This window comes from Lynx canadensis, chromosome B3 (genome assembly GCF_007474595.2).
Source record: "Lynx canadensis isolate LIC74 chromosome B3, mLynCan4.pri.v2, whole genome shotgun sequence".
Taxonomy (NCBI): domain Eukaryota; kingdom Metazoa; phylum Chordata; class Mammalia; order Carnivora; family Felidae; genus Lynx; species Lynx canadensis.
In genome coordinates this window covers 39,668,663-39,695,995 of record NC_044308.2, presented here as the reverse complement: position 1 = coordinate 39,695,995, position 27,333 = coordinate 39,668,663, and the positions used below count along the sequence as shown (strand labels likewise).

Genomic DNA, 27,333 nt, shown 5'->3' with positions numbered 1-27,333 from the left:
AGACAGGACAGGGGCCTGAAAAACAAGTACAAAATGTGCATTTATTGACAGTTGCTCTGGGGTACTCTGGGCTTCTAGCAAGAACAAAAGTAGATGTAAAGGGAAATGCAGAGTTCCAAATTCAAGTAAAAATATTGTAGTTTATTTCTTTATTTCACCACCGTTTATATGCATGAACTGTGATGGAGGCCTTGCTTACATCCTATAGACCAAGGCCAAGAAATATGCCTTATATTGGTTAGTTGATCTTTAACATCAGATTATCATTATTGTAGAAGTGAGCAAAACCCCGCAAAAAGAAAAGGAAGTACATTTTCATTGATGGGCACAGACTTTACCACTGGTCATTTTCTTGTGTTTCTTTTAAAGAACAGGACAAAAGGACTTTATTTTGCCATTTTTGGGGCTCTGTGCAAATCAGTATCATGGAATAAAGACAGTAAATAAAGGCATGAAGAAACCAAAACAAGCAAACTGCACCAGAACAGATGTGCTTAAATTAACCAAGTGACAGTTTATGCATCAGTCTCACAATGGCTGTTGCATGGGGTGGGGGAAGAGAAGTACCATAAAACTTAGTTGCTCAAAGGCTACTGAGCAACCCCAAGAAACCTCAGAGAGGCGGCCCCTTCACGCCAGCTCTGGCTACCCCTACTTGCCCGTTGCTGTCTCCTTGAGGGCACTCTTCCTCTGACAGTGTTTGCGGCAGGGGTGCGGACGGGGGTGCTTTGGAGGTACTGGAAGGCACTCTGGCGGCCCACCTGCCTCTCTGCACAGTTAAAAGTGAGGGCCACTCCCACATTGCTCTTCATGACTCTGGAGGAGCCATCGGATGTGCCATCAAAGCACCGGCCAAGTGCAATCTCCTTGGCAGTGCGAGGGTCCTGATCAGTGACGGTATAGATGCCATAGTTGTGGCCCAGTGGATCTAGGGGTGCCAGCATGGTGTATTCACTGGTGTCATTGTTGACTGCTAGTGGTAGGTGGTTGACCAGGTACTCATGAAGCATGGAGTTTACGCTGGCTCGATGGCAACTGCCCTGAGGGATGACCTTCACCAGTGTACGGTCCACACGGTCCTGGTCATAGAGCATGCCACTGCACTTGAACTCTAAACAGGCAGATGAGACATTGGGTTGGTCCCTGTCCCGTGTGCTCTTCACATCCCGGATTCCGTACAACTTTCCCACTGTCTGCCGGTGAGTGCCCCCCATGTTGCGGGAGCGCACATTCACTTCCACTGGCCCCACAATCTTCACCTTGATGTAGCAGGCCCTGAACTCCATTGGCTTGGGCCACCATGCCAGGTAGTCTTCAGTCCAGCTCATAGGGTCATCCTCGTTGAAGGGGACAGTGTTGTAGTCATACCGATCCCCCTCAATCTGATAGAACCGGAAGTGGGGTGCACTGGGTGGTGCCTCCTCACATGCCCGGAGGTTCTCAAAAGCATAGATGGGCCCATTGCTCTCCTCAGCTGAGTTGGGCCTTGGCTTGGCCATGCTGATCTGAAAAGCTGTCTTCTTAACCCGTGGGTCCTCATGGTCTGTCCGACGGTACTTGAGCTTATTGAGATAGGGCTGAGGGACACCAATAGCATTGGGGTTGAATTTAGGAGAAGATTGCACTGCTTCCAGTTCTTCCCCAGCCAGGCTTGCCAAGACATAGGCGGAATAGGCATCGGGGGACTGGTCATCACAGAAGGCAGGCACACAGGCCCCGTTGGGGCCTGTGATGACACTGTCAAAGCGGCCCCAGGCCCTGGGGTTGGATGAGAAGCCAGCCCTGGGCTCCAGGTTGATCACAGAGACGACAACCCCCTGGATCTGCTCACTGGGCAAGAACCGCTCACTCCGGTAGGCCCTAACCTTGATAAAGCACCTCCTGCTTTCTGGGACATCCAGATTAAAGAGTCTCCTTTCACGGATCTCCATGTTTCCCACCAGGAAGGTTCTCTCTTCCCTTTTGCTCCGCTTTTGACTTTCAAATTTGAAGTCACCTTCCTCCTCCCACAACCCTGTATCTGGATTGAGCGACCAGAGTTTCATTGTGGGCACGTGCTCTGGCATCTTGATCTGGGTTGAGTCAAGGTGGACCTTCACCTTGCCAACATTAAGTGACTCTGAGGTGGCCTCATCCGTGAAGTCCACAGAGAACATACCATATGTCCGAAGGGGGAAGGTGTCTCCTTCATCATTGATGAAGTTCAGATCACTCTGGGCAGTTGTGGCTGTGGAAATATTCCGGGGATCCAGGAAGGTCACACTGGCCTTTACTTTCCCTGTGTAGGGCTCCCCGTTCTTCCTGTAGAAACTCTTGGATGGGATCTCCAACTCTCCCATAGGGTCTTCACCAGCCACCTCCCCTAGGGGGATAATGTTGGTGTCCATGGCCTCCAAGGTGATGGGCTCTTTCTTCCGAAGCACCTTGATCTCATGGAATACCGTACTCCCCTTCTTGTTGAAGGGCAGCACTTTAGTGGTGTTGACAAATTTCTGGAACCTGTCCACAAATGTGAGCACCAGCCTCTCAGTGTCCTGGGGGACATGGAGGGTAAAAGTGCCCTTGTAGCCAGTCATGCTCACACGGTTGCTCCCTATGTACACATGGCCAAAGCGCATGGGTTCCCCATTGTCAGCAGCACTGACACGGCCACGCACGATACTCCGAGTCTCTGTACACCGCTGGCAGCTGCACTCCGTGGCCACCTTGGTGGGCAGCGTGTACCCACTGCACTGGATCTCCCTCTCCTGTGTTTTGGAGATGCCACAGCAGTTCTCCACAGCATCCCGGCACCTGATCCCATTATCCTGCTGCCCTGCACAGGTCTTGATAGGACAATGGCCCACGTCATAATAGAAGGAGTTTGTGGCATTCTGGAAGCAATCATGGGGCAGCCGGATAAGGTAGCTCTCAGGAGTGGGGTTGCAAGGAGTCTCATAAGGGGCTGTGGAGGGAAATGGTATGAATATTAAAAGTAAGTTCACGTCCTACACAAAGGGTATCCTTACCTCACCTCTCTGCAGTGCCTTATGGTTTTCAAACCATATGGTTTGGCTTGCATATCCATGCTCCCGATTCTCCTGAATTTTTCTGAGGGAGATGGAATAGCTATTATTTTTTTCAATGTTTATTTTTGAGAGAGAGAGAAAGACAGAGCGTGAGCAGGGGAGGGGCAGAGAGGGAGACACGGAATCCAAAGCAGGCTCCAGACTCTGAGCTGTCAGCACAGAGCCTGATGAGGGGCTAAAATTCAGGGACCATGAGATCATGACCTGAGCTGAAGTTGGACGCTTAACAGACTGAGCAACCCAACCACCCTGGAATCGCTATTATAATCCCATTTTATACATGGGGAAACAGAGCTGGTTGCTGAGACCATCAGAGTCATGGTTCTCAATAAGGGGTCTTGAAAATTTGTGAGATTGTTTTGAGTTACGACTAAAATTGGGAGTGCTACTGGCATTTCGTCAGGGGTGGGGGGCATTGTTGCTCTGTGTCCTGTAATGCTTGGCACTGTTCTGCATTAAGAATTTTTCTGGCACCTGGGTGGCTCAGTTGGTTAAGCCTCTGACTTCAGCTCAAGTCATGATCTCCCGGTTCATGAGTTCGAGCCCTGTGTTGGACTCTGTGCTGACAGCTCAGAGCCTGGAACTGCTTCAGTTCCTCTGAAGTTCCGTGTCTACCTCTGTCTCTGCCCCTCCCTCGCTTGTTCTCACTCTCTTTCTCTTTTTCTCTCAAAAATAAATAAAAACATTAAAAAAAAAAAGAATTTTTCTGCATCCTGCATGATGTTCACATATCCCAGCAGACATTCATGTAGGTAGAAAGCCTGTTTAAAATGATCAGAGCCTACAATTTTGTATGTGGCTTTAACTATATGTTGAATTTTTAAAAACTGTAACTACCATATAAATCAAGCTAAGATCATACCTTGTTTAGCTTGGAACAATACCAAGAACTTTTCCTTGGTTCAGAAAAACCATGTACCTGCAGCGACATTAGCCAAGGAATGTGAAGCACCAAAATGATACCTCTGGCTCCATCAGGATTTGTAGCTGTCACATTCATGGTGACTGGATTGAAGTGCAAGTGTCTGACCACTTGGTTAGCCTTCTCATGTCCTTATGCCAAAACATTTACACAATGAAATACATACTTTTTTCTATAAAGTTATTTTATTTCACCCTTATGTTATAGTTAGGGCCATGTACATATATATTTGGAAATTATGTATAGTTATTATCAATTTAACTTCAGAATGGTAAAGCAGTGTTAAAGTTAATTGTAATAAGTGGGAGCATTGATATTATGGATCGGGAACCACTGCAGAGGGGGCTCCACACTTCCTCTGCAGAGGTCCAAATGCCCTGTGTCCTGTCTGCCTGAGGTCTGTTGCTCAACCTTCTTGGAGTCTGTGATATATTGCAGAGTCCTTCCAATAACTTTCTCTTTTCTGCCTTTTGTTTGGTCTTGTTTAGGCTAATTATTAAGATATCTTCCTCCCCACCCTGCTTCCACTTTGCAAGTACAGGTTCTCAATTGGCCTTGGCCTGGAGTCTCTCCCCCTCAAGATCACTTCTTAAAGCTGGCTCTAGTCAGGTCACCCTTTCCTGTAAACCTTAGCTCACGTAAAGCTGCCCCCTCAAGCAGTCACCCATGATCACTCACACTGGAATATCTCTGTGTCTCATCTCTAGAATCCATGGCCTTTTATCTCCTGTTTCAGGGCATTTTTCTATCTTTACTTACTTGTGTCTTATTTATATTTCTTCACCCTTCCTGAACTGGCAGCTCTATGAAGGTAGGATTCAGGCCTGTGACATCTTTATGTCCTTGAGGACAGAGCACTGTGCTCAACGCAGAAAAGCCCAGGCTATTACTGCCCAGATATGCCCACTGGGGTGCTCCCCCGCCCCATGCCAGACTCAGGGATGCTGACAGGCTTACCTATGACAATCAGCTGGGCAATCTGGGACTTCATAGCCCCAGCATCACTCTGGGCCTTGCAAAAGTACTCGCCAGCCTGGTCTTGCCGCAGGTTCCTCAGCACCAGCTTGCTCTCATGCTTGTAGAGGGATGGGTCCAGCAGCGTGTCATTGTGGTACCTGCAAGGAATGGAGAGGGGAAGCCTGAGGGGACAGTGGGAGGGCATGTATCCCTGGGGAGAGTGCCAGGAGCAAGCAGTCAGGGAGACAGATGATGGATGGGGCTCTGTAGATGACTCAGCTCATCCAAGAGTACTGACTGACCTGGGAGCCAAGAGACTTGATTCTGAGTCCCAGCCTCACTACTAACTGGCTGTGGATCCTTGGACAATTCATCTCATCTCTCAGAGCTTCAACCTCCTGGTCTTAAAATGGGGATGGTGATCCCTAGCTGACTTCACACAACTGTTGGGAGCATCAGACAAGATAATGGCTGTAAAATATCTGTGAAGGGTATAAGGGACTCACAGCCACTGGGGACTCTGACCTTGTGTGCTTTGGTCAAGGGAAGCAAGGCTGGGGAACTTTGTTCTGTGTCCCAAGGATATGCAAGTCAGAACCCTGAGTCCAGAGCTGCTCTGTGGGGATCCCAGCTTCAAGAGGGTAACGACAGGGCTTCCTGGTTGTCCGGGAGGCCTCAACCTTGCTGGCTCCCACTTGCAAATGCCGATTTATGGGCTCTGTGCCAGGGCCTTACTAATAACTCTATTCTATTCATTATTATTACAATTAATAAGTCCAGACCCAATGCAAGAAAGATCTGGTTTCCAAGAAAAAACTGGGTAAGGTAGCTGGCAGAAACACTCACCAGAAATACTTGTCTGGACTGGGCTTCCCTGTGGCCTTACAGCACAAGGACACGCTCTGCCCAGCTCTCCGTGCCTTTGTCTCGGGTTCATCACGATGTATGGAGTCTCTGGAGAGAAGACAAGACATGGTGATTTGGTTTTTTTCTTTGTGGCTGACTGTCTAGAGCCTCGCCCCTCAAGTTCTTTGTCATGTGTTAAAATTGTATGACTTTATCCCTACTCCCACCCCCCAGCTCCTCTTAAGGGAACTGGTCCAGAATGGAGTCCACCCCCTTGGCCTAGGACCAGCTTCTGTGGCCTTTCAAGCAGCATTTGGGTGGGGCAGTAAAGAATCAAGGGGACCTCGTGTGAACCAAGCTTCCCAAGCACTTCTGTTGGGACAGAGCTGGCTGTTTTGAATAGTGCAATACTCCCATTCTGCTGCCTCCAGCAGAATATTCTGGCCATCTTTAGATAACGTGGCCAGGGAAGAACTCATACATTTGAGGGAGCAAGCCATGTCAACATCTGTGGGAACAATTCTCCAAGCAGAGTATATAGCAAGTGCAAAGGCCCTGAGGCAGGGCTGGAGTAGAATAACTCTGTGGGGGTGGAAGGGAGAATAATGGAAGAAGAGCAGAGAAGTAGTGGGGGAGCCAGATGATGTAGATCCTTGTGGGTCATGGTAAGGATTTGGAATTTTACTCTGTACGCTGGGAAGCCAGATCTTAGCACTACGATCCCTTTATTTAAAAGTCCAGGGTGCCTGGGTGGCTCAGTCGGTTAAGCATCTGACTTCGGCTCAGGTCATGATCTCACATTTTGTGAGTTCAAGTCTCGCATCAGGCTCTGTGCTGACAGCTTGGAGCCTGGAGCCTGCTTCAGATTCTGTGTCTCCCTCTCTGCCCCTCCCCCACTCATGCTCTGTCTCTCTCTGTCTCTCAAAAATAAATAAATGTTAAAAAAAAAAAAAAGTCCAGTCTTCCCGTCCAGCCCTTCCCTGGAGAACAGTACCTGCCCTCATGAACTCTGCATTGACAGTGGCTGCCTTTAGGCTGGTCTTGGGCATCGTGAGCATGATGGGGGCAAACTTGGCCTTTGTGATCTTCAGAATGCTTTTGCCATCAGGGCACACGCCAGGGACTCGGAACCTCCCACTGCTGTCTGTCTTGGTCAGTGGCTTAGGTGTCTTGGTCAGCAGGTAGACAGTGGCCCCTGATGCTGGGGCACCCCCAGGTAGGGAGACAGTTCCGTGTAGCATGAAGTCCTGGCACATGCAGGCATCGCAGTCGGCATTCACCTGGCCCATGGGGCAGGTCATATCACAGGCTATAAAAGAAGGGGCCACATCAGGAGGGCTTATATGGACTCTGGCCCTCCTTCAGGCACATATCAGCCTGTGGACTCACATATGCTTCCCCTTCTCCTTCGGTCTTTGTTACCTTTCCGTATCAGCCTGAGTGACTAATTTCTACTCATCCTTCAAGACTTAGCCCAGGACACCTCCTCCAGGAAGCCATCCTTGGTTTTCCTAAGCTATAATTGACCCTGTGCTGTGCTCCCACATTATCCCCTGCATCCCCCTACAGAGTACATTATATAGATACTCATTTAATACTTGAGTGAATGAATGAATCTGTTTCAGTCTGACCCTCTGACCTGTCCTCCTAGACTACTTTAGCCTCAGTGGCATGTCTTTCTAGTACCAGGAGCTAGAGCAGTACCTGTACAGGCCTGGTCCATGCAGAGCCGGCCCTCCTCAGAGGCCTCAGTGCACAATGACACTGTCTCCGCCAGGCAGGTGCGTATTCGGGTCTGGACTCCAGTGTGACCACAAGCAGCAGAACACTTGCTCCAGGGAGACCATGGGCTCCAGATGCGCTCTGTGTCTCTGCGCAGGGACCCTGCAAAGCAGGATCAGCAGACGGTCTGACTTACCTCCCAAGGGACTCTGTCAGGAAGTCTGACCCTGAGGCTGTTTTTCTCAGAGAGACAGCGGCTCTGCTTATATCATACATGTCATTGATATTTATATTTACTGCAGTGACTTTTCCAACAGATGGAAGTCAAGAGTCTTGAGGAAATGGTGTCTCTAATTTGCACAAAGGTACATATGACTAGGCATGGCTCTGAGAGGGACTTTTGGCCAAGCACTGGACTTGAAGTATGCAGTCCTAGGATGTACAGGGATAGCACCACCATTTTCCCTCTCCACCAGTGTGGAAACAGCCATATGTTCCTATGGACGCACTCCCTGTGAAGTCCCTGGAAGCCAGGGCCTGGGACCTCAGTGACTCAGATATCAAGTTCCCTCCTCACTTCTGCTCTGAGGCCTGTGTGCAAGAATGGGGACCTCAGACCTTGTCTAGGAGACCTTGCCCATCCTGGGCTTCCACTCTGGATGACCATCACTCCCACTTAGGCCTGCAGGGTTAGGCTGTGTGCACTGGCAGAGTCCCAGGAAGGGAGGTGGGCTATCTGAGAAGTGGGCACCTTGCAGATGGCTCTGTATAATCCTGTGTGGAGAGGGAGGATGTGGAGCATGAACTCTTGGACTCTGCAAACACAGACATGGGTTCAAATCCCAGCTCTCTACCTATTAGCTGTGTAATCGTGAGAAGCTACCTACCTCTCTGAATCCGGGTAAACTTGCCAAAAATGGAGATTCCTCACAGGTCAGTTGTCACTAGTAGATAACCAGCCCAGTGTCTGGCACAATAGGAGTTATAATAGAACTAACACTTAGTGAACGTTCACCTGGGTTAAACCCTCTACATTCATTATCTTATTTAATCCTCATAAAATCCCACATCAAGATTTACTAATAATTACTAATATTACCCCTGTTCTATTGGTGGAAAACCTGAGTCTCAGAGAGCTTCAGAAAATTTGCCTAAGGAACACAGTTCAGATGGTAGACCCAAGATTCTAACCCATGAAACGCAACTCCAGAGCCTGTGGTCTTCACCACCTTGCCACACACATTCAATAAGTGGGCTGAATGGGAAGTATCCATTACCACAGAACACTCTAGGGAAGATTATGGCTCTCTGACCCTAATGCGTATTCTGAGGGAGCTGAAGCCTGTGCGTGTGTGTGATATCCAGTTCCCATGGCCACATGCCAGTCGTGGCCTCTCCCTGTGCCGAGGCTGCTGGGAGGTTGTGGGTGGGGGACTGTCCAGGCTCACCTGGGGGGCAGAGGAAGCGCACGGTATAATTGGAGCAATTCTGGCCGGGCCTCTGCTCCCTGTTGAGACACCAGAAGCCCTCACGGGGACTGCCATGGACCACCTGGCCAGTGCTGCCTGCAGGCATCCAGTCAGTGGTCCGAGCCTCTAGCCGCAGGGGCCGAGCACACACACGGTCCCCATAGTAGAAGCGAATGGCATCCAGCCGCTCATAGTCACCCTGCCCGCCTGGGTGGTCAATGTTGAACCACGTTGTCCACTCACCAGGACCTGAGAGAGAGAGGCAGGTCAGAGAGGAGCCAGGCCCCAGAGGCCCAGGTGAGCTCCATCCTACTTCCTGCTTAACTCCTGGAAATGCACTCATGATATCTCTCATCCACCCCCAATAAGTCCTCAGGCCCTATTGTATCTATCTCTCCAGTCTTTTAACCTTCTGCACCTGCCACTCCATTAACATCTCCAGCAGCCTGGCTATACCATGTTAGCAACTCCCAACCTGGTCTCTCTACCTCCAAGTTCCCCCTCCACTCATCCCCACCCCTCCCCAACACTGCAGTCAGGGTGAGCTTTCTCCAGGTGGCTTGGATCACACCACTCCCCAGGCTTAAATTCCCTTAGCCAGGCATTCAGGGTGCTGGTGAACTGGCCCTCCCAGCTCTTATCTCTCCATCCTCATCTCCCCCCTGTCTCCCCTCCAGCCTATGCTCTGGCCCCAGCAAGCTCTATAGCATTCCTGAATATGTCAGGCAGCTTCACATTTTAAGCTATCCTCCTATATACTAGGTCTCTCTGCCTGAACAGAGATGTAGGCCAAACATCTTATAAAGTGGGTTCCATGGAAACCATGACATTGTGCCCTGGCTTCAAAGATCTTCCCAGCAAGCTCAGTAAAGACCCCCTCTCTTGATCCTCCCTGCTCCAGCCACAACTCACTTTCCAAGGAGTCGCCAGGCTTGGCAAAGAGGCTGGAGATCCTCTTCCCAGGCTGGACTCTTCTTACCGACTGAGTGAGCATCATCTGCCTCCCTGAGGGAAAGAAGAGGCCAGGACTGTTAGTTACAAGGGCCCAGCAGGGTCCTGCTACAAGATGCAGAGAAGCAAGTGATGTGGTGGATGGAGCATGAATGCTGACATGGGTTCAAATCTCCACCCTGCCACTAACTGCTATGCAACCTCACAAAAGCTTTAGTCTTCTAGTTGTGTTTCCCATAACACAGGGCTGCATTAACAGCTGCTACATCATAGGGTTCTGATGCATATTCGGGGTGATAATGAATATAAAGAGACCTGGCACGATAGTGTATGCTCAGCAAATGATGGCTGTCTTTTTGCTCTTGTTCTAGAAGTGGATCATTGGGATGCTGCTAAGCAGCCAGCGGGGCAAGGGACTCCTACCATTACGATCTGGACCTGTCCTTTTTGGCAGAATGGAGCCTTATTTTCCTCATCTGTAAAATGGAGATATTAGTTCCCATCTCGGAGAGTGATGGTCCAGCTGGCATGAGAATTTCATGAGGTAAGACGAGTAAACATCTCTGAACTATACAGAGCTTGAGAAGTGTGAGCTCCAGAGGCTCTGCCACTTCCTGCTTGACCTTGAGCCAGATGCTTAACTCATTTGAACCCCTGTTCCCTCATCATAAAATGAAGATAATAATAGTTCTTGCCTCAGAGGATTGTGGAGATTAAATAAGACTCATTCATAAAATCCACTTAGGACAATGCTTAGCAAGGGTTTGCCCAAATAGTGTTAGCAAACTCTTAAGGATGGGTCGAGGGTCTTCAGGCCATGAGCAACTTCCAGTTCCACCCCATCTGGGGTCTCCAGAAGGGGAAGGAGGAGAAACAGAAGGCAAGCACCAGCTTTAAAAGGCAATTAACGGGGCGCCTGGGTGGCTCAGTCGGTTGAGCGGCTGACTTCCGGCTCAGGTCACGATCTCGTGGTCCGTGAGTTCGAGCCCCGCGTCGGGCTCTGTGCTGACAGCTCAGAGCCTGGAGCCCGTTTCAGATTCTGTGTCTCGCTCTCTCTCTGCCCCTCCCCTGCTCATGCTCTGTCTCTCCCTGTCTCAAAAATAAATAAAAAAAACGTTAAAAAAAAAAAATTAAAAAAAAAAAAAAAGGCAATTAACTTCTCATGTGAGGAGCCAAATCAGAATTCTCTATGCTGCTTAATTGGGGTGATAGGAGCACTTTTAATCAAACTAATCTGATTTCCCCTCAGATGGCTGAATGTTAATCATCTTCACAAACAGAAGCCGTCAGGGTGGAAAGAGCAAGGTGGGAGGTAGTACACACAGTTTCGGCAAGATGCGGAGACAGCCTTTGTTCCCACACAGGTACTCACAAAGGCTGCAGTGCATGCAGCTTTACAAGAGGGTTTTGAACATTTTTTGCCTTACTTGAGTATGTGGCTAGAAATCAAGAGAGGAAGGGGGAGATGGGAGAGAACACACAGGGCAGTGCTGGGAGCCCTGATGCTAGATGCACCAGGCAAATTCCCTCTATCTGTCCCTTCAAGAACTCAGTGTCAGGGTGCCTGGTTGGCTCAGTGGGTTAAGCATCTGACTTTGGCCCAGGTCATGATCTCACAGTTCGTGAGTCTGAGCCCTGCGTTGGCTCTGTGATGACAGCTCAGAGCCTGGAGCCTGCTTTGGATTCTCTCTCTGCTGCCCCTCTCCTGCTTGCGCTCTGTCCTCTCCCTCTCCTCGTCCTCAAAACTAAATAACAGTAAAAAAATAAATAAATCAAAAAAAAGAACTCCATGTCACCAGAGGGTGGGGTTGCTGGTGTCTGTGAAAGTTTGGCTGCAGGGGTCTAAATGAAATTGAGCTTCATGCCAGAAGAATTTTTATGAAACTAAAACCAGACCAACTCCCAAAACCTGCTTCTGAGGCCCCAGTGATCCCTATTTGATTCCCTTTTGCTTTGACTGCCAGGAATCTCAGAGCTAAATTTAGCACTCAGCAGTGATAACCCTTTTATCTTTTTCCCTCCCTTTGAGTGACAGCTAATCCCTCTCCTCATTTAAAAGATTCTGTTCTGTGAGTTTTAATATTGGGAACTATCTCAAATTCTTTGGGGGAAACAAGCATGTATAAATTATTAATAAGTCTATAAACCAGCCTGAGGTCTTAAGGCCCTTGCTGAGGCTTATGGCAGATAAACAGTTATGTCCCAGACCAGATATGACTTCACAATGGGAAGCAGAGGCTTGGGAGAGAGCAGATACTTAGCCCGTACCCAACACGGAGGTAACTTCCAGGAGCAGGAAGAAGAACACCCAGGCCTTGGTCCCCACCATCTTTCCCTCAGGCCCTGTGGGGAATATGGGTGAGGAGATGGGTGAGAGTGCTTCAAAGTTAGGTCCTCCTTGGAACGTAGTCCCCTGGGAAGTTTCTCAGATACAGTCACCTGCAAAGAAAAAAAATGCTTATCAAGCTCCACATTTCTGTGTCATCTCTTACGGCTAGAACAGAACTATTTCTTGACCTATCCAGGGTGGAAGGTAGACAGAATAGTCTTGTGGGAGGTAACACCTGCCCAAGTTGTGAATCTGGGCAGCTTGAGAGGTGCAGAGGCTCAGAATTTGAGTTCAAATATGGCAGACCTGGATTCAGATCCTGGGACCAGGCGCCAGGACCCTGTATCAAGATGGGGCATGAGGGAGAGCAGGGGTGAGGAGGTGCCTTGCCAATGACGAGGGCCCCAGGCTTGCTCCCAGCAGCCTCTGGGTGACTCATTCATCACTTCCAAGACCTGGGCTTGGGGGCATGTTTTGCTACCTTTGGTGGGGCTCACACTCTTGCACAAAGGGAGTACGTTAAGACTGTGCAGCCCAGCCCTGACTACAGTGACCCCTCACAGGACAGGCAAGCTGGAGGGCGCAGATGCTTCAGACACACGACCTCCATGAACACATTCCCAGATGTGCACAGGCTGCAGCTGAAACACATTTCTGGCCTGCTTGTTGGGCCTGGCTGGGAGTTACACAGCCAGGAGCTCACCGAAGGAGAGCAGAGGGGAACACACTGTGAGAAGCCAGGGCTCCCCAATAACTGCTAAGGATGGGTTAGGGGCTCTAGGAGCGGGGAGAAGAAAGCAGGCACTGCAATAAGGGCAAATATCCACGGGGTGTGGCCCAGGCTCCTTCCAACTCATTTTATCTCTCCCCAGAGTTCTGGCCAACCCAGAATCTGACCAGTTCCTGGAGATTCAGAAGTGGCTCCCTTTAATGACCAAAGTCCAGGGTGTGGTGGGAAAGGGGAGATTCCTGCTTTCCAGAACAAAAGATCCAAAAGCACTTGGCTGTCCCACATTGCGGATCCTCTAGCTCTAAGCCTGCTAACCCCCTCTCCCACCTGTTTCTCAGCCAAGAGACAGAGGCATGGGGTCCCCAAGATCCCCACTGTGTGTCTTACCCCAGGCTCCTAGGCTCTGAGCAGGGAGTTGAATGCTGCTCAGCATTCAGTTGAAGACTGTTCTAGGACTGTCTGGGAGGCCAAGGTGGCTGAGGCACCTTGTGGAAAAATCATTTCCCATCTGGCAGCCCTCAGAAGTTTCCTCAGCATACTCTGTTAGTTAGGCTCCTCATTCCATGCTCCTCAGAACTCTCGGACAAAGCAGACTGGCTGACCACAAGAAAAAGCAGGCACCCAGAGGAACAGACCCTGACTGGGACCATTTGAGAGCCCCCGACCTCAGGTGAAGGAGGGGGACGACTTTGGACCAATGGGAGAAAAGAGAGAACTTCAAGGCAGAAACGGGTGGGGGGAAGTGGGGGGACCTTCCCTGGGGGAGATGCAGGGTGGTCGGGGGAGGGCGGGAAGAGCTGAGTGGGGCTGTGGGGTGCAAGCATAGCGTGAGGAAAATGGGAGTGGAGCTTACCGGGGCCTGAGCAGAACTCCTCAGCTGGGGGGTTCAAGTCTTCCTCTCTCCAGCGTCTAGCCGCCAGGCCTTATATAGCACAGCTGGTGGCTCAGCCTGTGGCAGTGCGCCAGAGGAAGCGCAAAGAAACCAGATCTGAGCATGGGGAAGCTCAGCCTCCCCATCCCCTCCCCACATCCCCCGGAGGAGCTCCCCAGAGGCTGGGATTTCACTTGCAGGGCCTGGGGAGGGGCCAGGTGGGGAGCTGCTTGGGGCTCCACAGGCCAGAGCAGAAAGACGCAAGAGGAGGTAAGGTGGGCACTGGGAGCAACCCTGGGAAGGGGCCAAGGGCTGTTCTACATCTGGACAGCATTTCATAGCTCAGGGGGGTGTGCTTTTGCCTAAGCTTTGCTTGCTGATCCCCACATTCCCCTGGCCCTGGCCCGCATGCAGAGAAAGAACTTTGCTGGTGTTAGCACATACTCCAAACTCTCTTAGGCATACAGATCATCTGCTCTCTCAACTGAGGGTGCCTGGTCTGAGCTGGGTGACTACTCAGCTTCTCTGACCCCCTCAAGGGAAAAGGACAAAGGAATTATGGGACATAGGATGTCACCTGGTGAGAACAGTTCTTCCCTGCCCCTACCTACTTCCACCTGGGTGCCTGTCTATGTCCACTGGACCCCAGAGCCACTGCAGATAGACTCTGAGACCTTGCCAGATGCTCATGTTTGTGCGCGTGTGCATGTGTCTGCCTTCAGTTATGGGGCCCTCCAGCACATGACCAGACTTACCTGTAGGTGGCGTAAGCAGCTGCCCGTGTTTCTGGACTTCAGCAGCCTCCCTGCCAGCAGGAGTCTGCCTATTGTCACAGGCAGCGGTTCTACAGCTTTATCATGCCTTAGAATTCCCTGGAGGGCTAATTGCTGGGCCCCACACCGAGTTTGTGATCTGAGGTGAGGCCTGTGAGTGTATTTCTAAAACCTCCCAGGTGATAGTGATGCTGCTGGTCCATGGACCACATCAGAGTCCCAGTTGGAGGCAGAAGATGGGGAGGGGTATACTAGGAACCACAGCAAGACCTGCTAGGACCCACTTTGTGTGCCGGGCTCATCCAGCCTGGGCTGGGCTTCCTGCCCCATTCCAGGGCCTAGAGATGGAGGCCTGGCCTCATGGCCTCCAGTACCAGTGTCAGCTCACTCTTCCCATACACCCTCTTTAAGTTCCTATTCATGGGAGGCTTTAGGTTGGGCACTGGGAGAACACAAGGGAGGAGACATGTTCCTGCACTCAGAGGAAGAAGCCTCATGTGGTAATGATCCCACAGTGAGCAGTCAGACCCTCATCCAGAGAGCTGTGCTTGTATGTGTCTGTGTCTTTCTCTTTGAGTGTGTGTGTATGTGTGTAAGCAGGGATTTAGGAACTATGCCTCTCTGATCATCACCCTGGACATGGACTGTTGAGGGGGAGGGCGGGTATAGAGGAAAGACGTTGAGCAGCAATGGCCCCAAAGCTGATCTAAGGCCCAGATCTGGTTTGCTTTGTCTCCTGGAGCCTGGTCTCCCTCCCAGCTCCTAGCCGTTGGCTCATAGATTCTGTAGCCAGTCGCAGTCTCGTCCAATTTGTTATCAGAGCCAAACCATGAAGCAGCTTCATGCATGACTTGAAGGCAAAATCTGAACTGAGTAAATCTCGTAAGAGCTCTACTAGTCTGAGGACAGACAAAGACTGAACCATAATAGCCAGATCAAAGGATAAGAGAAAATAGGAACTTAGGAGTCAAAAGCCTTAGTACTGGCTTGTTGCTAATTCTGATGTGTGACCTTGGACAAGCAATGACCCAAGTGACCCTGGGCCTCGGTGTCTCCACCTGTGCCACAAAAATTTGGACAGAGCAAGCTCTGAGGCCCCCGCCAGTGCTGGCAAGGTTTGATAAGATGTTGACAACAAACATTGTATGGAGGAGAAAAGGAAGGCAAGACAGCTGTAAGAAGTCTGGCCAGAGATCAGGAGGGAGGCCAGAGAAGCAAACTGACCACTGAGGCTGGATAAAGAGAGCAAGGTATCCAGGAGGATACCAGGATCCAGCAAGGATCCAGGAGGTGGGGGTAAACCAGAGGACCAGAGGTCAAGGGCAGGATAATCAGTTGTTTTCCAAGGCCTCCACTTTATGGACCCAAGGGTGTGTGAAAGGGACTTCCCCAGCCTCCCAACTGCACCCCTCTCTTCTTTTTCTGTAGTAGGAGGCAGGGTACCCTATGGGGTAAGGGTTTGGCAAAGAGGAGCCCTTTAGGCCACAAATCCTGCCTGGGTCTCCTTGCTTGGGCCAGAGCTCATAGTGGGGCCCCCACTTCCCTAGCCCCAAATGGCCATGGGTGTTGCCATGGTTGGCACAGGACTGAGGGACTGTGAGCTAGAGTCCCTGGGTTCCAATTCCAACCCTGCCATTTGTGTTCCTTCAACCCATCTCCTCCCTCCCTGCCTTGCAACCTCCTACCCCCGCCCCCCATCAAAGGATCCTTTCCTGTCACAAGTGGGACTGAGCTGTGAGCTGTGCAGGGATAGACTGGAGGGAATGTGAGTCTACCCCTACCACCCCTCCCAGGATTCCTTTGAGGAAGAAGAGTCTGTTCTCCTCAGTCAGGACCCTAGGATAGGCAGCGCTTGGGAGGTGGCCACAGGTCTGGACAGTCAAGGCCTGGCCTGGATAGGTTAGCCCCAGCCACAAGTGGCCACCTGGGGCTTCTGCAGGCCAGGCTAGTCTGCAGCAGCTCCAAGCCCCTCCCTGGAACACACTGGAAACCCATCAACCACTCCAACCGCTGTCCAGGGGATCAAGGTGGCCCAGTGTAGCCAGGCCACCTGTGACCTAAGCCTATGGCCACAGTTCCCACCCTGCTGAGGGTAAAGGAGCTTGGGAACACTTGTGTGTGTGTGTGTGGGGGGGGGGGTCTGATGTGATCCTCATGGCTCCAGAAAAAGGTGCTCTGCCTCTAACATTCTTTCTGACCTCCTCTCCCATGTTCCTGTTATTGTCCACCTGTGGCCTGAGGAGGCTGTGCAGACCTGGGTAGGGATAGGCTGCTGCTCATTCCTGGGGACCAGAGGACTTCAGCTCTGAGTGACCACCAGGGGCTGCTCATCCAATACTTGGGAGCCCAAAAACCCAGAGTCCAGGGCAGTGGAAGAGCTCACTCTCTGACCTCATTGTTGTCCTCCCTATCCTGTGTTCAGTCTGTCACTGTTCTACCTCTGTGCCTTTATACTTTTATTCCTCCGCGTCCCATCTTGAAATCCAGCCCTTCCTCCCTACCCGTGTGAACATCCCCATCTTTCAAAGCCCCATCTCAATCTCTTCCCTCCTGCCATCTTTGGCCACCCAGGCCCACCTTGATTATTCCTTCTCAGGATAATGTTCAGTCACAGGGGGTTGGCACTGTAATTTATAAAGCACATTCACTGTCGTCATCCTCAGCCTCACAGCAGATCTGTGACAATCACACCCATTTTACAGAGGAAAAACCGAGGCTCTGAAAGGTGAAGTCACCCAGACACAGTAGGTCTTAACTCAAGTTGCCCCTGGAAACCAGTGAGAGGCCCTCAGCTCAGAGCAGCCACCATGGAAATCACATTCCAAACTATGTCTCCTCAATGAGAACATGCCTAGAATAGTCTGACTCTGCCTGCCTGGCACACACACCCTAGTTCCTATACATACACTAATTCTAATGTTTCCCATCTAACATGATACAGCTGTCTATCACACCATGGCCACAAAGTCCTGTAATTCCCCCATTATGAGGTGGATTCTATTTTCTCTTCCTTTGACCTGGACTGGCTTTTGTAACTTGCTTGAGCAAAGGACTTTGAGAAACTGATGCCTGTACAAATTCTGGAGGTTAGGCCTCAAGAGACCTTGCTACCTTCACTCCCTTGGAACATTGTCCTGAGATCACCCTGTAAGGAAGTCAGTCTATCCTATGGGAGGATGAGATAGCACATGGAAGGAGAACTGAGGCTCCTAGCCAACAGCTATATATGTGAATGAGGCCATCTTGAACTTTCCACCCCAGCAGTTGCATGAGTGAGCCCAAATAGGACTAGAAGAGGAATGGGGCAGCCAACCCACAGAATCATGAGAAATAACAAAATATTAAATAAACCACTGAGTTTTGGGTTGGGTCTGTTACACTGCAACAGATAACTGGTACACTAAGAGTAAAGTTCTTTCCATTGCAAGAGACGAAAGCACAACTCAGATTGGTTTAAGGAGAAAAGGAATCTGATGGCTCTCTAACTGAAGTCCTAGGGCAAATTGGATCCAGGTACTCAGACAACATCCGGGCTGTTCTCTTTTCATATCTCAACAGCTTCCTCTGAGATGGATTTATTCTCAAGGAGGGTGTGGCAGTCTGTACTTTCCAAAGATGGCTACAACAATAGCTTCCATTGCACATGTTCTTGTACAGTATGACTGTGCTATCTACCATTAAGAGATAGAATCATGGGGTGCCTGAGTGGCTCAGTTGGTTAAGCATCTGACTCAATTTCAGCTCAGGTCATGATCTCACAGTTTGTGGGATCAAACCCTGTGCTGTCAGCACAGGGCCTGTTTGGGCTTCTCTCTTTTCCCACTCTCTCTTGCCCCTCCCCAACTTGCACACATGCTCTCTCTCTCTCTCAAAATAAATAAGTAAACGTAAAAAGAGAGTGAGATAAAATCCTGTTTCCATCCCTTGAATCTAAGCTGGTCTATGACTTGCTTCTAACCAAGAATGAAGTTGACTTCTTTTTTTTTTTTCTTTTTTAAAATGTTTATTATTTTGAGACAGAGAGAGGTGTGAGTGGGGGAGGGGCAGAGAGAGAAGGGAACAGAGAATCTGAAGTGGGCTCTGCACTGATAGCAGCAAACTGATGTAGGGCTTGAACTGATGAACCTTGAGATCATGACCTGAGCAGAAGTCAGCACGGTCAACGAACTGAGCCACCCAGGCTCCCCAAATGAAGTGGACTTCTAAGGCCAGTCACAAAAGTTCATGCAGCTTCCACTTGGAACTCTTGGGACAACTCACTCTGGGGAAAGCCAGCTGCCATGTAAGAAGTCTAACTACCCTGAGACACCATCTTGGAGAGGCCTCGCTGTAGTGTCCTAGTCAGTAGTCCCACCAAGGCACTAAACGTGAGTATAGCTATCTTGGACAGACCAGACCAGCTCATTACAGGTGAGTGTCATGAGTGTCCTCAACTGATGTCACAAAAAGCACAATTACGCACTCAAGTCCTATGAGAGACAACAGGGTACCTGGGTTCTCAGTCAGTTGAGTGCCCAGGTCTTGATTTAAGCTCAGGTCATGATCTCATGGTTCATGAGACTGAACCCTGCAATGGGCTTCTTGCTGACAGCTCAGAGCCTGATTGCGATTCTCTCTCTCCCTCTCTCTCTCTGCCCCTGCCTAGCTCATGAGTGTGTTCTCTCTTTCTCGAAATAAATAAATAAACATTAAAAAAAAGGATGAGACACCACATTAAGGATGTGGTCTCTCATCCTTAATTGCCATTTAAGCCACTAAGATTTGGGGTAGTTTGTTACACAACAGTAGTAACTGGAATAGAAGCTGTTTCCATGTCATATCTTCCAGAAGCTTCAGGCTCCCTCTTAGCACATCTCAATCTCCAGTGGAAAGAAAATGTCTCTTCCTGAATTGTTCTAGCAGAAGCTCTCAGAACGGCTCTCCTTGACCCATTCCTGACCCAAAACCCTGTAACCATGGGATGGAAAGCTCTGATAAGCTCACTTCTTGAGCCAGGGGTATATCATCCACACTAGAATCACATGGACTGATTTTTCCCAAAGGAAAAGTGTGGTGCTTCATTGGAAGTAGGAAGAATGGATGCTGGGAAGAAAAAAATAACATGTACCTACTAAAAGCACAACATGAATACAAGCATTCCTATCCTAGGAGGAATGATCAAAAATGTCTAACTATTAACTTTGATATCAGGAGTTGAGTCTTTTTTTTTTTAATTCTTAAAAATGTTTTTTATTCATTTTGAGAGACAGAGAAAGACAGAGTGCAAGTTGGGGAAGAAGGGCAGAGAGAGACAGGGAGACACAGAATCTGAAGCAGGCTCCAGGCTCCAAGCTGTCAGCACAGAGCCCGACACGGGGCTTGAACTCACTAAACCGTGAGATTATGACCTGAGCTGAAGTTGGTTGCTTAACCAACTGAGCCACCCAGGAGACCTCAGGAGTTGAGTCTTGATATCAAGACACCACTTTCACAGCTATCAACCTGGAGAGTTTACCCTCCATTTGTTTAGTTACAATCTTACCCATGTATGACTCCTTCTCACCTGGGTAATCACAATCAACACACCCCAGAAGAGCTGAGCAAAACTGAACAACCATAATAACTCCAGCTTAGAAAATGGAAGAAAAAGGAAAAAACCCAGGGGGCCCCTGGGTGGCTCAGCTGTTAAGCGTCTGACTCTTGATCGCGGCTCAGGTCATGATCCTCACAGTTCGTGAGTTCAAGCCCCATGTCAGGCTCCTCACTGATGGTGTGGGTCTGCTTGGGGATTCTGTCTTTTCCCCATCTCTGCCCCCTCCCCTCCTCTACTCACTCACTCTCTCTTCTCTCACATAATAAATAAATACGCTAAGAAAGAAAGAAAGAAAGAAAGAAAGAAAGAAAAAGAAAGAAAAGAAGAAGAAAGAAAGAAATCTGTCCAGCACCTTGTTTTACTTTGTGCAGGTTTTAGATGGGGAGCAGATTCCCTCAGAATGGTCTATGGGCCCAGCAGATTACCCCAGAACATGTCCATTAGAGGACTCCACCTTGTATAATGTGTTTACTGCAGTCACCACAGAATGCCCTCCAGCTCCAAACATGGCGGCTCACTGTCCCATAGTATTCACCAGTCACAGCCTTATGTTCACAAGCAGTGCCTCTGGTGTTCACCATGCTTACCACAATATGTTCATGCCCCATTTTCATGACTGACTATGAGATTTCCACTATGTCCCCGTGATGTTCACCAAGCTTGCCATGGTGAGTCCGTTTGCTCACATCCAGTGATGTTGTAGCATTTACTGCCTGAAGCAGTGAGTTCATACTCTATATGTGGACATCATAGTGTCCCCACAGTGCCTCCAGGATTTCTCAGAAACATCTACATTCATGATTTTGTGAAGGATTAGGGGGTGCACAAACTTACTAGGGTAGTCCTCTCACAAGTGTTACAACACCCCTCCCCTGACTTGTCACACTCATCATAATGTGTTTTGCCCTGGTTGTTTGTGAAGCTCAGCCCATTGGTCTACCTATGACCCAAGGCTTCTTTTCATTGACTCCCTCAAGAGGGGCCTGGTGGCTCTGGTGTGGTATGACCTCAGCTCTGACCAAGATGCTAGCAGTCCAAAGAGCCATCAGCAAAGACGGGGGCGTTCTTGCTCAGGGATGAGGTGAGATGGATGCTAGGTGGAAGCCCTCCCTGGCTGGAAGTTTCCAGGACACACAGCTGTTGTACAGGTTAGTAGCGTATGGAGAATTGAGTGTGAGGAGCCTCCCTCTTTCCAAGAAGACTCTTTCGCCTACACAACACCTAGGCTGTGAAGATTTGGGACTCAGATGCCAGGGTTAACAGGAGGGAAGAAGGGGAAATGGAGGTTAGAAAGGCTTTGGTTAACAGTTTTAGCCAGACAGGGTGGGACAGAGGGAGAGAGACAGACACATGGGCCCCCAGAGAGCATTCTTTGTGGGCTAACCTTTTGTTCCCAGAAGGCAAGCAGCATTCAGGGTGGCTGAATTGGGACACTTTCCCCTCAGGAGAGCCAGAGCTTCGAGGATAGATGTTCTGGTCAGTGACAAGGAAGGCAAAAAAAAGGGAAAGAAGAAATTAAAAAGATTGAAACATAATTTATACTATAAAATTCACCATTTTGAATACACCATTCTGTGATTTTTGCCAAAACGCAAGCAATCAGGTAACCACCATCATATCAAGATATAAAATATTTCCATCACCTCAGAAATTCCCTTTGTAGTGAACGCCTCCCTCCATCTTCAGCTGCTGACAATCACTGGTTTGTTTTCTTTTCCCTGTAGTTTTGTCTTTTCAAGAATGTCCATAAGTGGAATCCTTGATATAGCTTTTTAAGTTTCTTTCTTTCTTTAGTGTACTCATCCATGTTGCTGAATGTGCCAATAGCATCTTCCTTTTTATTGCCAAGTAGTATTCCATTGTATGGCTACATGGGTTTATCTATCAATTCACCACTTGAAGAATGGGTGGATTGTGTTTCACTTGTTAGCAGTTACAGTTTAGCTATAATATTTGTGTACTTATTTTTTAAACAGTTTTCTTTCACATTTTATTCACTTCTTTTTTAAGGTTCATTCATTTTTGAGACAGAGAGAGACAGAGCATCAACAGGGTAGGAGGCAGAGAGAGAGGGAGGCACAGACTCCGAAGCAGGCTCCAGGCTCTGAGCACAGAGCCCAATGCAGGGCTCAATCTCATGAACCCATGAGATCATGAAATCAAGGCTTGGACATGCTTAACTGATTAAGCCATCTAGGCACCCTGGTGTACAGATTTTTGTGTACACATTTCTCATTTCTTTGGGTAAATACTAAGAGTGGGATTGCCAGGTTATAAGAAAGTGTATGTTTAATCTTACAAGAAACTTTCAAACTGTTTTCCAGAGTGATTTATACCATTTACGATCCTACCAGCAATGTAGGAGAGTCTCAGTTGCCCAGTATTCCTCATCACACTTGATTCTATCAAAGTTTCATGTTTGCTTTTAGCCCTTCTAATAGGATGTTGTAGTGTGATTTCATTGTAGTTTTAATTTGCATTTCTGGGTGACCAATGATGTTGAGCATCTTTTTATATTCTTATTTGTCATGCATAGGTCTTTTTTGGTGAAGTTCCCATTCAGATATTTTCCTGCTTTGTATTTGATTGTTTGTCTTAATTACAGATATCCCCAGCTCTCAAAAATTCACCTTACACTTCACATTTATAAAAAAGACCTGCATTAGTGCCTATTTTCACTAACCGAGTGAAATCTGAAGATGATATTCAGTTTTACCAAAAATGTCAGTGAAAGCAAAAACAGTGTTCAGCATCTGTTAGTGAGCCATCATAGAGGCGGGGGCACATGAGCAGCGAGAGTGATGCAGCCAAGCTCCTTCCCTGGGAAACTACACTCAGCATCCAGCTGCCACAGCTTTGAACTGTGTCTGTAAGCATCTGTGCTTTATCTCAATTTATTTTGTGCTTTTGCCAGCAAGATGTGTCCTAAGGGTATCAGAAAAGCCTGAGAAAGGTTAGTTTTTGGTTGGGAAGGCTCAAATTTTTTTCCATATAAATTAATGTAAAATTCATTTCACATCATTTCAGCGAATGGACAGTTTTAATGGGAATGCTCCTCTTTCAGATAGGAGGGGAAACCCCATACTGAGTATATATTCTGGACTTAAGTCTTTATCAGATACTTACCTTAAAAATTTTTTCCAAATCTGTAGCTTGCTTTCATTTTCTAACAGTCTTTTGACAAGCAGAAGTTCTCAATTTTGATGAAGTTCAATTTATCAATTTTTTAAATTTATGGACTGTGGCTTTTGGTGTTGGATCTAAGAAATTTTTGCCTAACCTACAGTCACAAGATTTTTCCTATGTTTTCTCTAGGGTTTTTGTCATTTGGGGTTTTATCTATGGTTCGTTTTTAACTAGTTTTTGCAAATAGTGCAAAACATAGGTCAAATTTCATTTTTTTTTTTTTGTATGTGAATGTCCAATTATTCCAGCACTGTTTGTTGAAAAAGACTTTCCTTCTCTTGACCAGGCCCCTATATGGTTTTTAAACGCTATGGCTCTTTGAGGCATTGATGCCAGCACTCTAGAGCTTTCTTACACAAAAGTCAGTAGCATAGCAGGGATGAATGCCTTACCTGATCCCAAAAGAGAACTGCTTATGCCTGAATAAAACACAGACTTTTCAATGAACAGCTCTTTTAGCTTTAACTTACAGCCCCTCTACTCTCCCGAGGACTTAGACGAGTCTGCTGAGACCTGCACCAGGAAATTGCTATGACTGTCAAGCACAATCTGGGTCCAGAACTGCCTCTCTTCTCCGATGACACTCATATACCCCCGGAGGCTCCTTGATCAGAGAGGTTTTGAATCATCTGCACTCAACTAATCAGCCTCCATGAAAGAGAATGCCCTGAGAAGGCATCAGCTTGCCTTTATCTTTCTGGTTGCTTTTACCTGTCAAAGTTGCTGTTGATTTTCATTTTAGCTTGATCATAATCAGTTCGAAGGAGAAAGTTACACTGTGCAAGATATATAAAGCTTCTGCTGGGGTGCCTGGCTGGCTCAGTCGGTTTAGAGCATGAGACTCTTGATCTCAGGGAGCCATGGGTTTGAGCCCCCTGTTGTGCGTAGAGGTTACTTTAAAAATAAGGCTAGGGGACTTCAGTCCCTCTTCTGGGTAGGATGAGGCCTCTGGCTCTGCCTTGAGATACTGGAGACTTCCTCCTTTTGGGGATGCAGGTCCAGCTGTGACCCTGATGCCTGGGCAGCTCTGAGTCAGTTATAGGATGAACCTGTCTGCTTGATGGACCTTCCAGGGAATACTCACAGCAGACCCATAGGCTGCAGGATCCCAGGTTCCTGAATGCTCTGCTTCCCACTATGGGCTTCATAATGCATGAGGGCTGGAGCTGGTGGAGGAGAGTGGGCAGGCAGACATGACCCAACTGCTCTAGCTTAATGAGAGATCAGAGCTGCCTGAAATGTAAATGGCAGCAACTCAGGGGACATCACCTGCTATGGAATAGCTGTGTGCATAACTCTGTGTGCCTGCAATGAGAGTGGCCATATGGGAGTGTGCAAAGCTGACTGGGTATGTCATGATGTGTATATGCTTGTAGTCAGCTCTGATCCCCAAGTGCAGTGTAACTTGAGGCATTTCATCTCCTTCTCTGGACCTTAGTTTCCTTCACAGTAAAATGAGAGGATCTGAAGAACTCTAAAGCTCTTCCCCCTTCCACCACTGTTCCTTCCACCTCCCTCCAGACTCTTCTCCCTGGTTTCAGCAGAGCAGCTCCTCCAGCCTCTGAAGCCCATCACTGCAGATGTCCAGCCACCAGTGGCCTCATCTTCTACCTCAAGTTCCCAGTGAGGCCTTTCTTTACAGGAGGAACTCTCTCACTGAGAAGAATTCTGGAACTTTCTCCACTACCTTGTGCATGTGTGTGTTTATGTGCAGTTGTGACTACAAGTGTGTTTGTGATCAGCCATGGGAAAGGGAGAGATGGTAGGGGTCTCCAAGGGGGCAGTGATCCATTTGCTTGTGTCTCTGTGTCTCTTTTTCCAAGCTCCCAGAGATAGGCTCCTAAGGGCATGTACCCACTCACAAGCTTTGTGCACATTCTCACAGTATCTATTTATAGCAAGACTCAGTCAAGTACCACTTCCTCCAAGAACCTCTCCTCATAGCCCCACACTGAGCTAACTGCCCTTCTGCTGTTTTCTACAAGACCTGTGCCCTGAGCACTTTTCCAGTAGAACATTCATCACATTCTACCAATGCTGTTTTCTTGCTTGCCCCATCTCTGTAGTGAAATCTCTAGAGGATAGGGACCGTGTCTCATTCCCTTGGCATCCCAGCATCTGGAATGTTCAGAACCTGTGTGTGGACTGGGGTGACCTCACCTCACTGACTCCCAGTAGGACATTCTGTCCTCAGTGGCCCCATACCCCTATGTTACCACCCGCTTTGGAGTGTGAGGTAAAACAAACCTAATATACCCATAGAGCTTTCCCCTTGGAGTCACCACCCCAAGACCTTCCTCTGGCCCAGGAGAGGCCTGCTCTAACTGTGAAAATGGAGACAGCCTGGGATACAGGGTGTGGGTGCTCGGCTGATCCCACCAGTTTTAGGGCCCTCACCACAGGAAGCGTTCCTCCTCTTTTCTGCACTTTCTGGCCCTGCTGTGAACCTTGTTGGCGCCAGTGGGCTTTTAATATTTTCTGTTCCTGGCTGTTATACAATATTTCACCTCAAAAATGCATCCTTCCCCTCACCAAAGGGCACGCCTTTCCAGTGAAAGGAACCCAGGGCTGGTGAGTGGAGGTGACCCACTGCATTCTGGGCTCGGGGGAGCCCCAGCCCAGTGCTTTGAGAAAGAGGTGGCAGAAATGTCTTCCCAGCCAAAGGAGACAAGCTCCCTGGCCAGTCTGAGGCCTCATGGTCCCACAGGAAGCCTGGATCCACAGCAAGCAGGGGGACACCTTCTTGGTTCTATGTGGGACTCCAGCCCCATCCCTTCTAGTTGTCTTTACCTTGCTGAGCCCTATTGGCGCCTCTGCACAGTGAGGATGACGACAGTGCCCGTCTTTCAGGGTCCTTGTGAGGCTTGAATGCTGCACATTTGGGTCATGCAGGGAGCTTTAAAACACACCCGGCCCATGCCCATCAGAGATGCTGATTTAAGGATATGGGTGCAGCCTGGACATCAGTATTTTTTAAAAGCTCTCGGTGATTCACTCCAGCCACAGCTGGGAACCACTTGCTTGGATGGGAAAGCACTGTCCTGGGGACTCGTTACAGGTACAACTGCTACTTTGATGAGCAAGGGCACCACACCACCCATTTTCTCGAACATGCAATCCCATGGATGCCTGAAATCCCCTGACAGAGTAAAGGGAAAAGCACTTTGAAAAGGCAGGTGAGGAGTCCTGCAGGTTTACTCTGTGCCTTTCCAAGTCCACCCTGCCCACAGACAGATGCCTCTGAGCCACCAGCCCGGTCCCATGCTGGAGCCCCACAGACCTGCCCTAGTGACCCCTCTGCTGGGTGGGCCAGGTCCACCCCAGAGGGACTCAGGCCTGTGGCTCCCTCCCAGACACAGGCCCTGAACCCAAGAGTGGGACCGTGAGGTGGAGGTGACCCTGCTCCCGTCACCTCTCACTGCATATTGGGGTAAAGGGCAGCTGTCACTACAGAATTAACTGGGAGAGAGGCAGTGCCCCATACTGGGGAGGAGAGGATGTTCAGGGGCCCGGTGGGGAGAGTGACATCTGCTTTCTTCACCCGCAGAAGGTTCCACAGCCCAGAGGAAGAAAACAGCTGGAGAGCTGGGCCCCTCAGGGAAAGCAAGTGGGGAGCAGCACATCTTCTCACAGTGACCCACCCCCCAGGCCACCCCTTAGCTGCATATCCCAGAGTTAGTCTGGTCTTGGACACAGGAGGAGAGAACAGGTTCTCCCCAGGGGGGCAGCACAGCCCCTGCCTGAGGAGCTTCAGCCAAAGTCCAGGCCCCCAGCAGAGGCCAGAGCCCACAGCCTAGCTAGGCCTGAGGTTCTACAACAGGGCAGTGAACAGGCCTGGGGACTGGGGTCACAGGAGAGGTGGCTGGTTTTCCTCAGGCACTCGCTGGAGAAGTGGTTCTTCTGAGGTTTACTCGCTGTCCTGTGTCCCCAGCTCCTG

At 49.2% G+C, this 27,333-nt stretch overlaps 1 protein-coding gene and 1 long non-coding RNA gene across 3 annotated transcripts in view; one reads left to right on the top strand and one right to left on the bottom strand.

Moving 5' to 3' along the window:
- The window catches only part of LOC115515800, a 63,880-nt gene that overhangs the window by 14,803 nt on the left and 21,744 nt on the right, over positions 1-27,333 (top strand). The window contains exons 2-3 of one of the 2 annotated variants that reach the window (XR_003969413.1): positions 10,307-10,479; positions 18,747-19,029. This is a non-coding gene — a long non-coding RNA (uncharacterized LOC115515800). Of the gene's footprint in view, positions 1-10,306; positions 10,480-18,746; positions 19,030-27,333 lie in introns of those variants that run through there. The other variant, XR_004343779.1, reaches the window with a different exon arrangement.
- On the bottom strand, positions 121-22,216 carry LOC115515796 (cartilage intermediate layer protein). Its single transcript, XM_032593617.1, is given in 11 exon segments — positions 121-2,944; positions 4,948-5,105; positions 5,794-5,875; positions 5,878-5,901; positions 6,788-7,102; positions 7,498-7,677; positions 8,964-9,233; positions 9,897-9,989; positions 12,204-12,374; positions 13,848-13,943; positions 21,595-22,216. Coding segments are annotated over 9 exon segments (3,537 nt in total). The 5' UTR covers positions 12,265-12,374; positions 13,848-13,943; positions 21,595-22,216; the 3' UTR covers positions 121-590.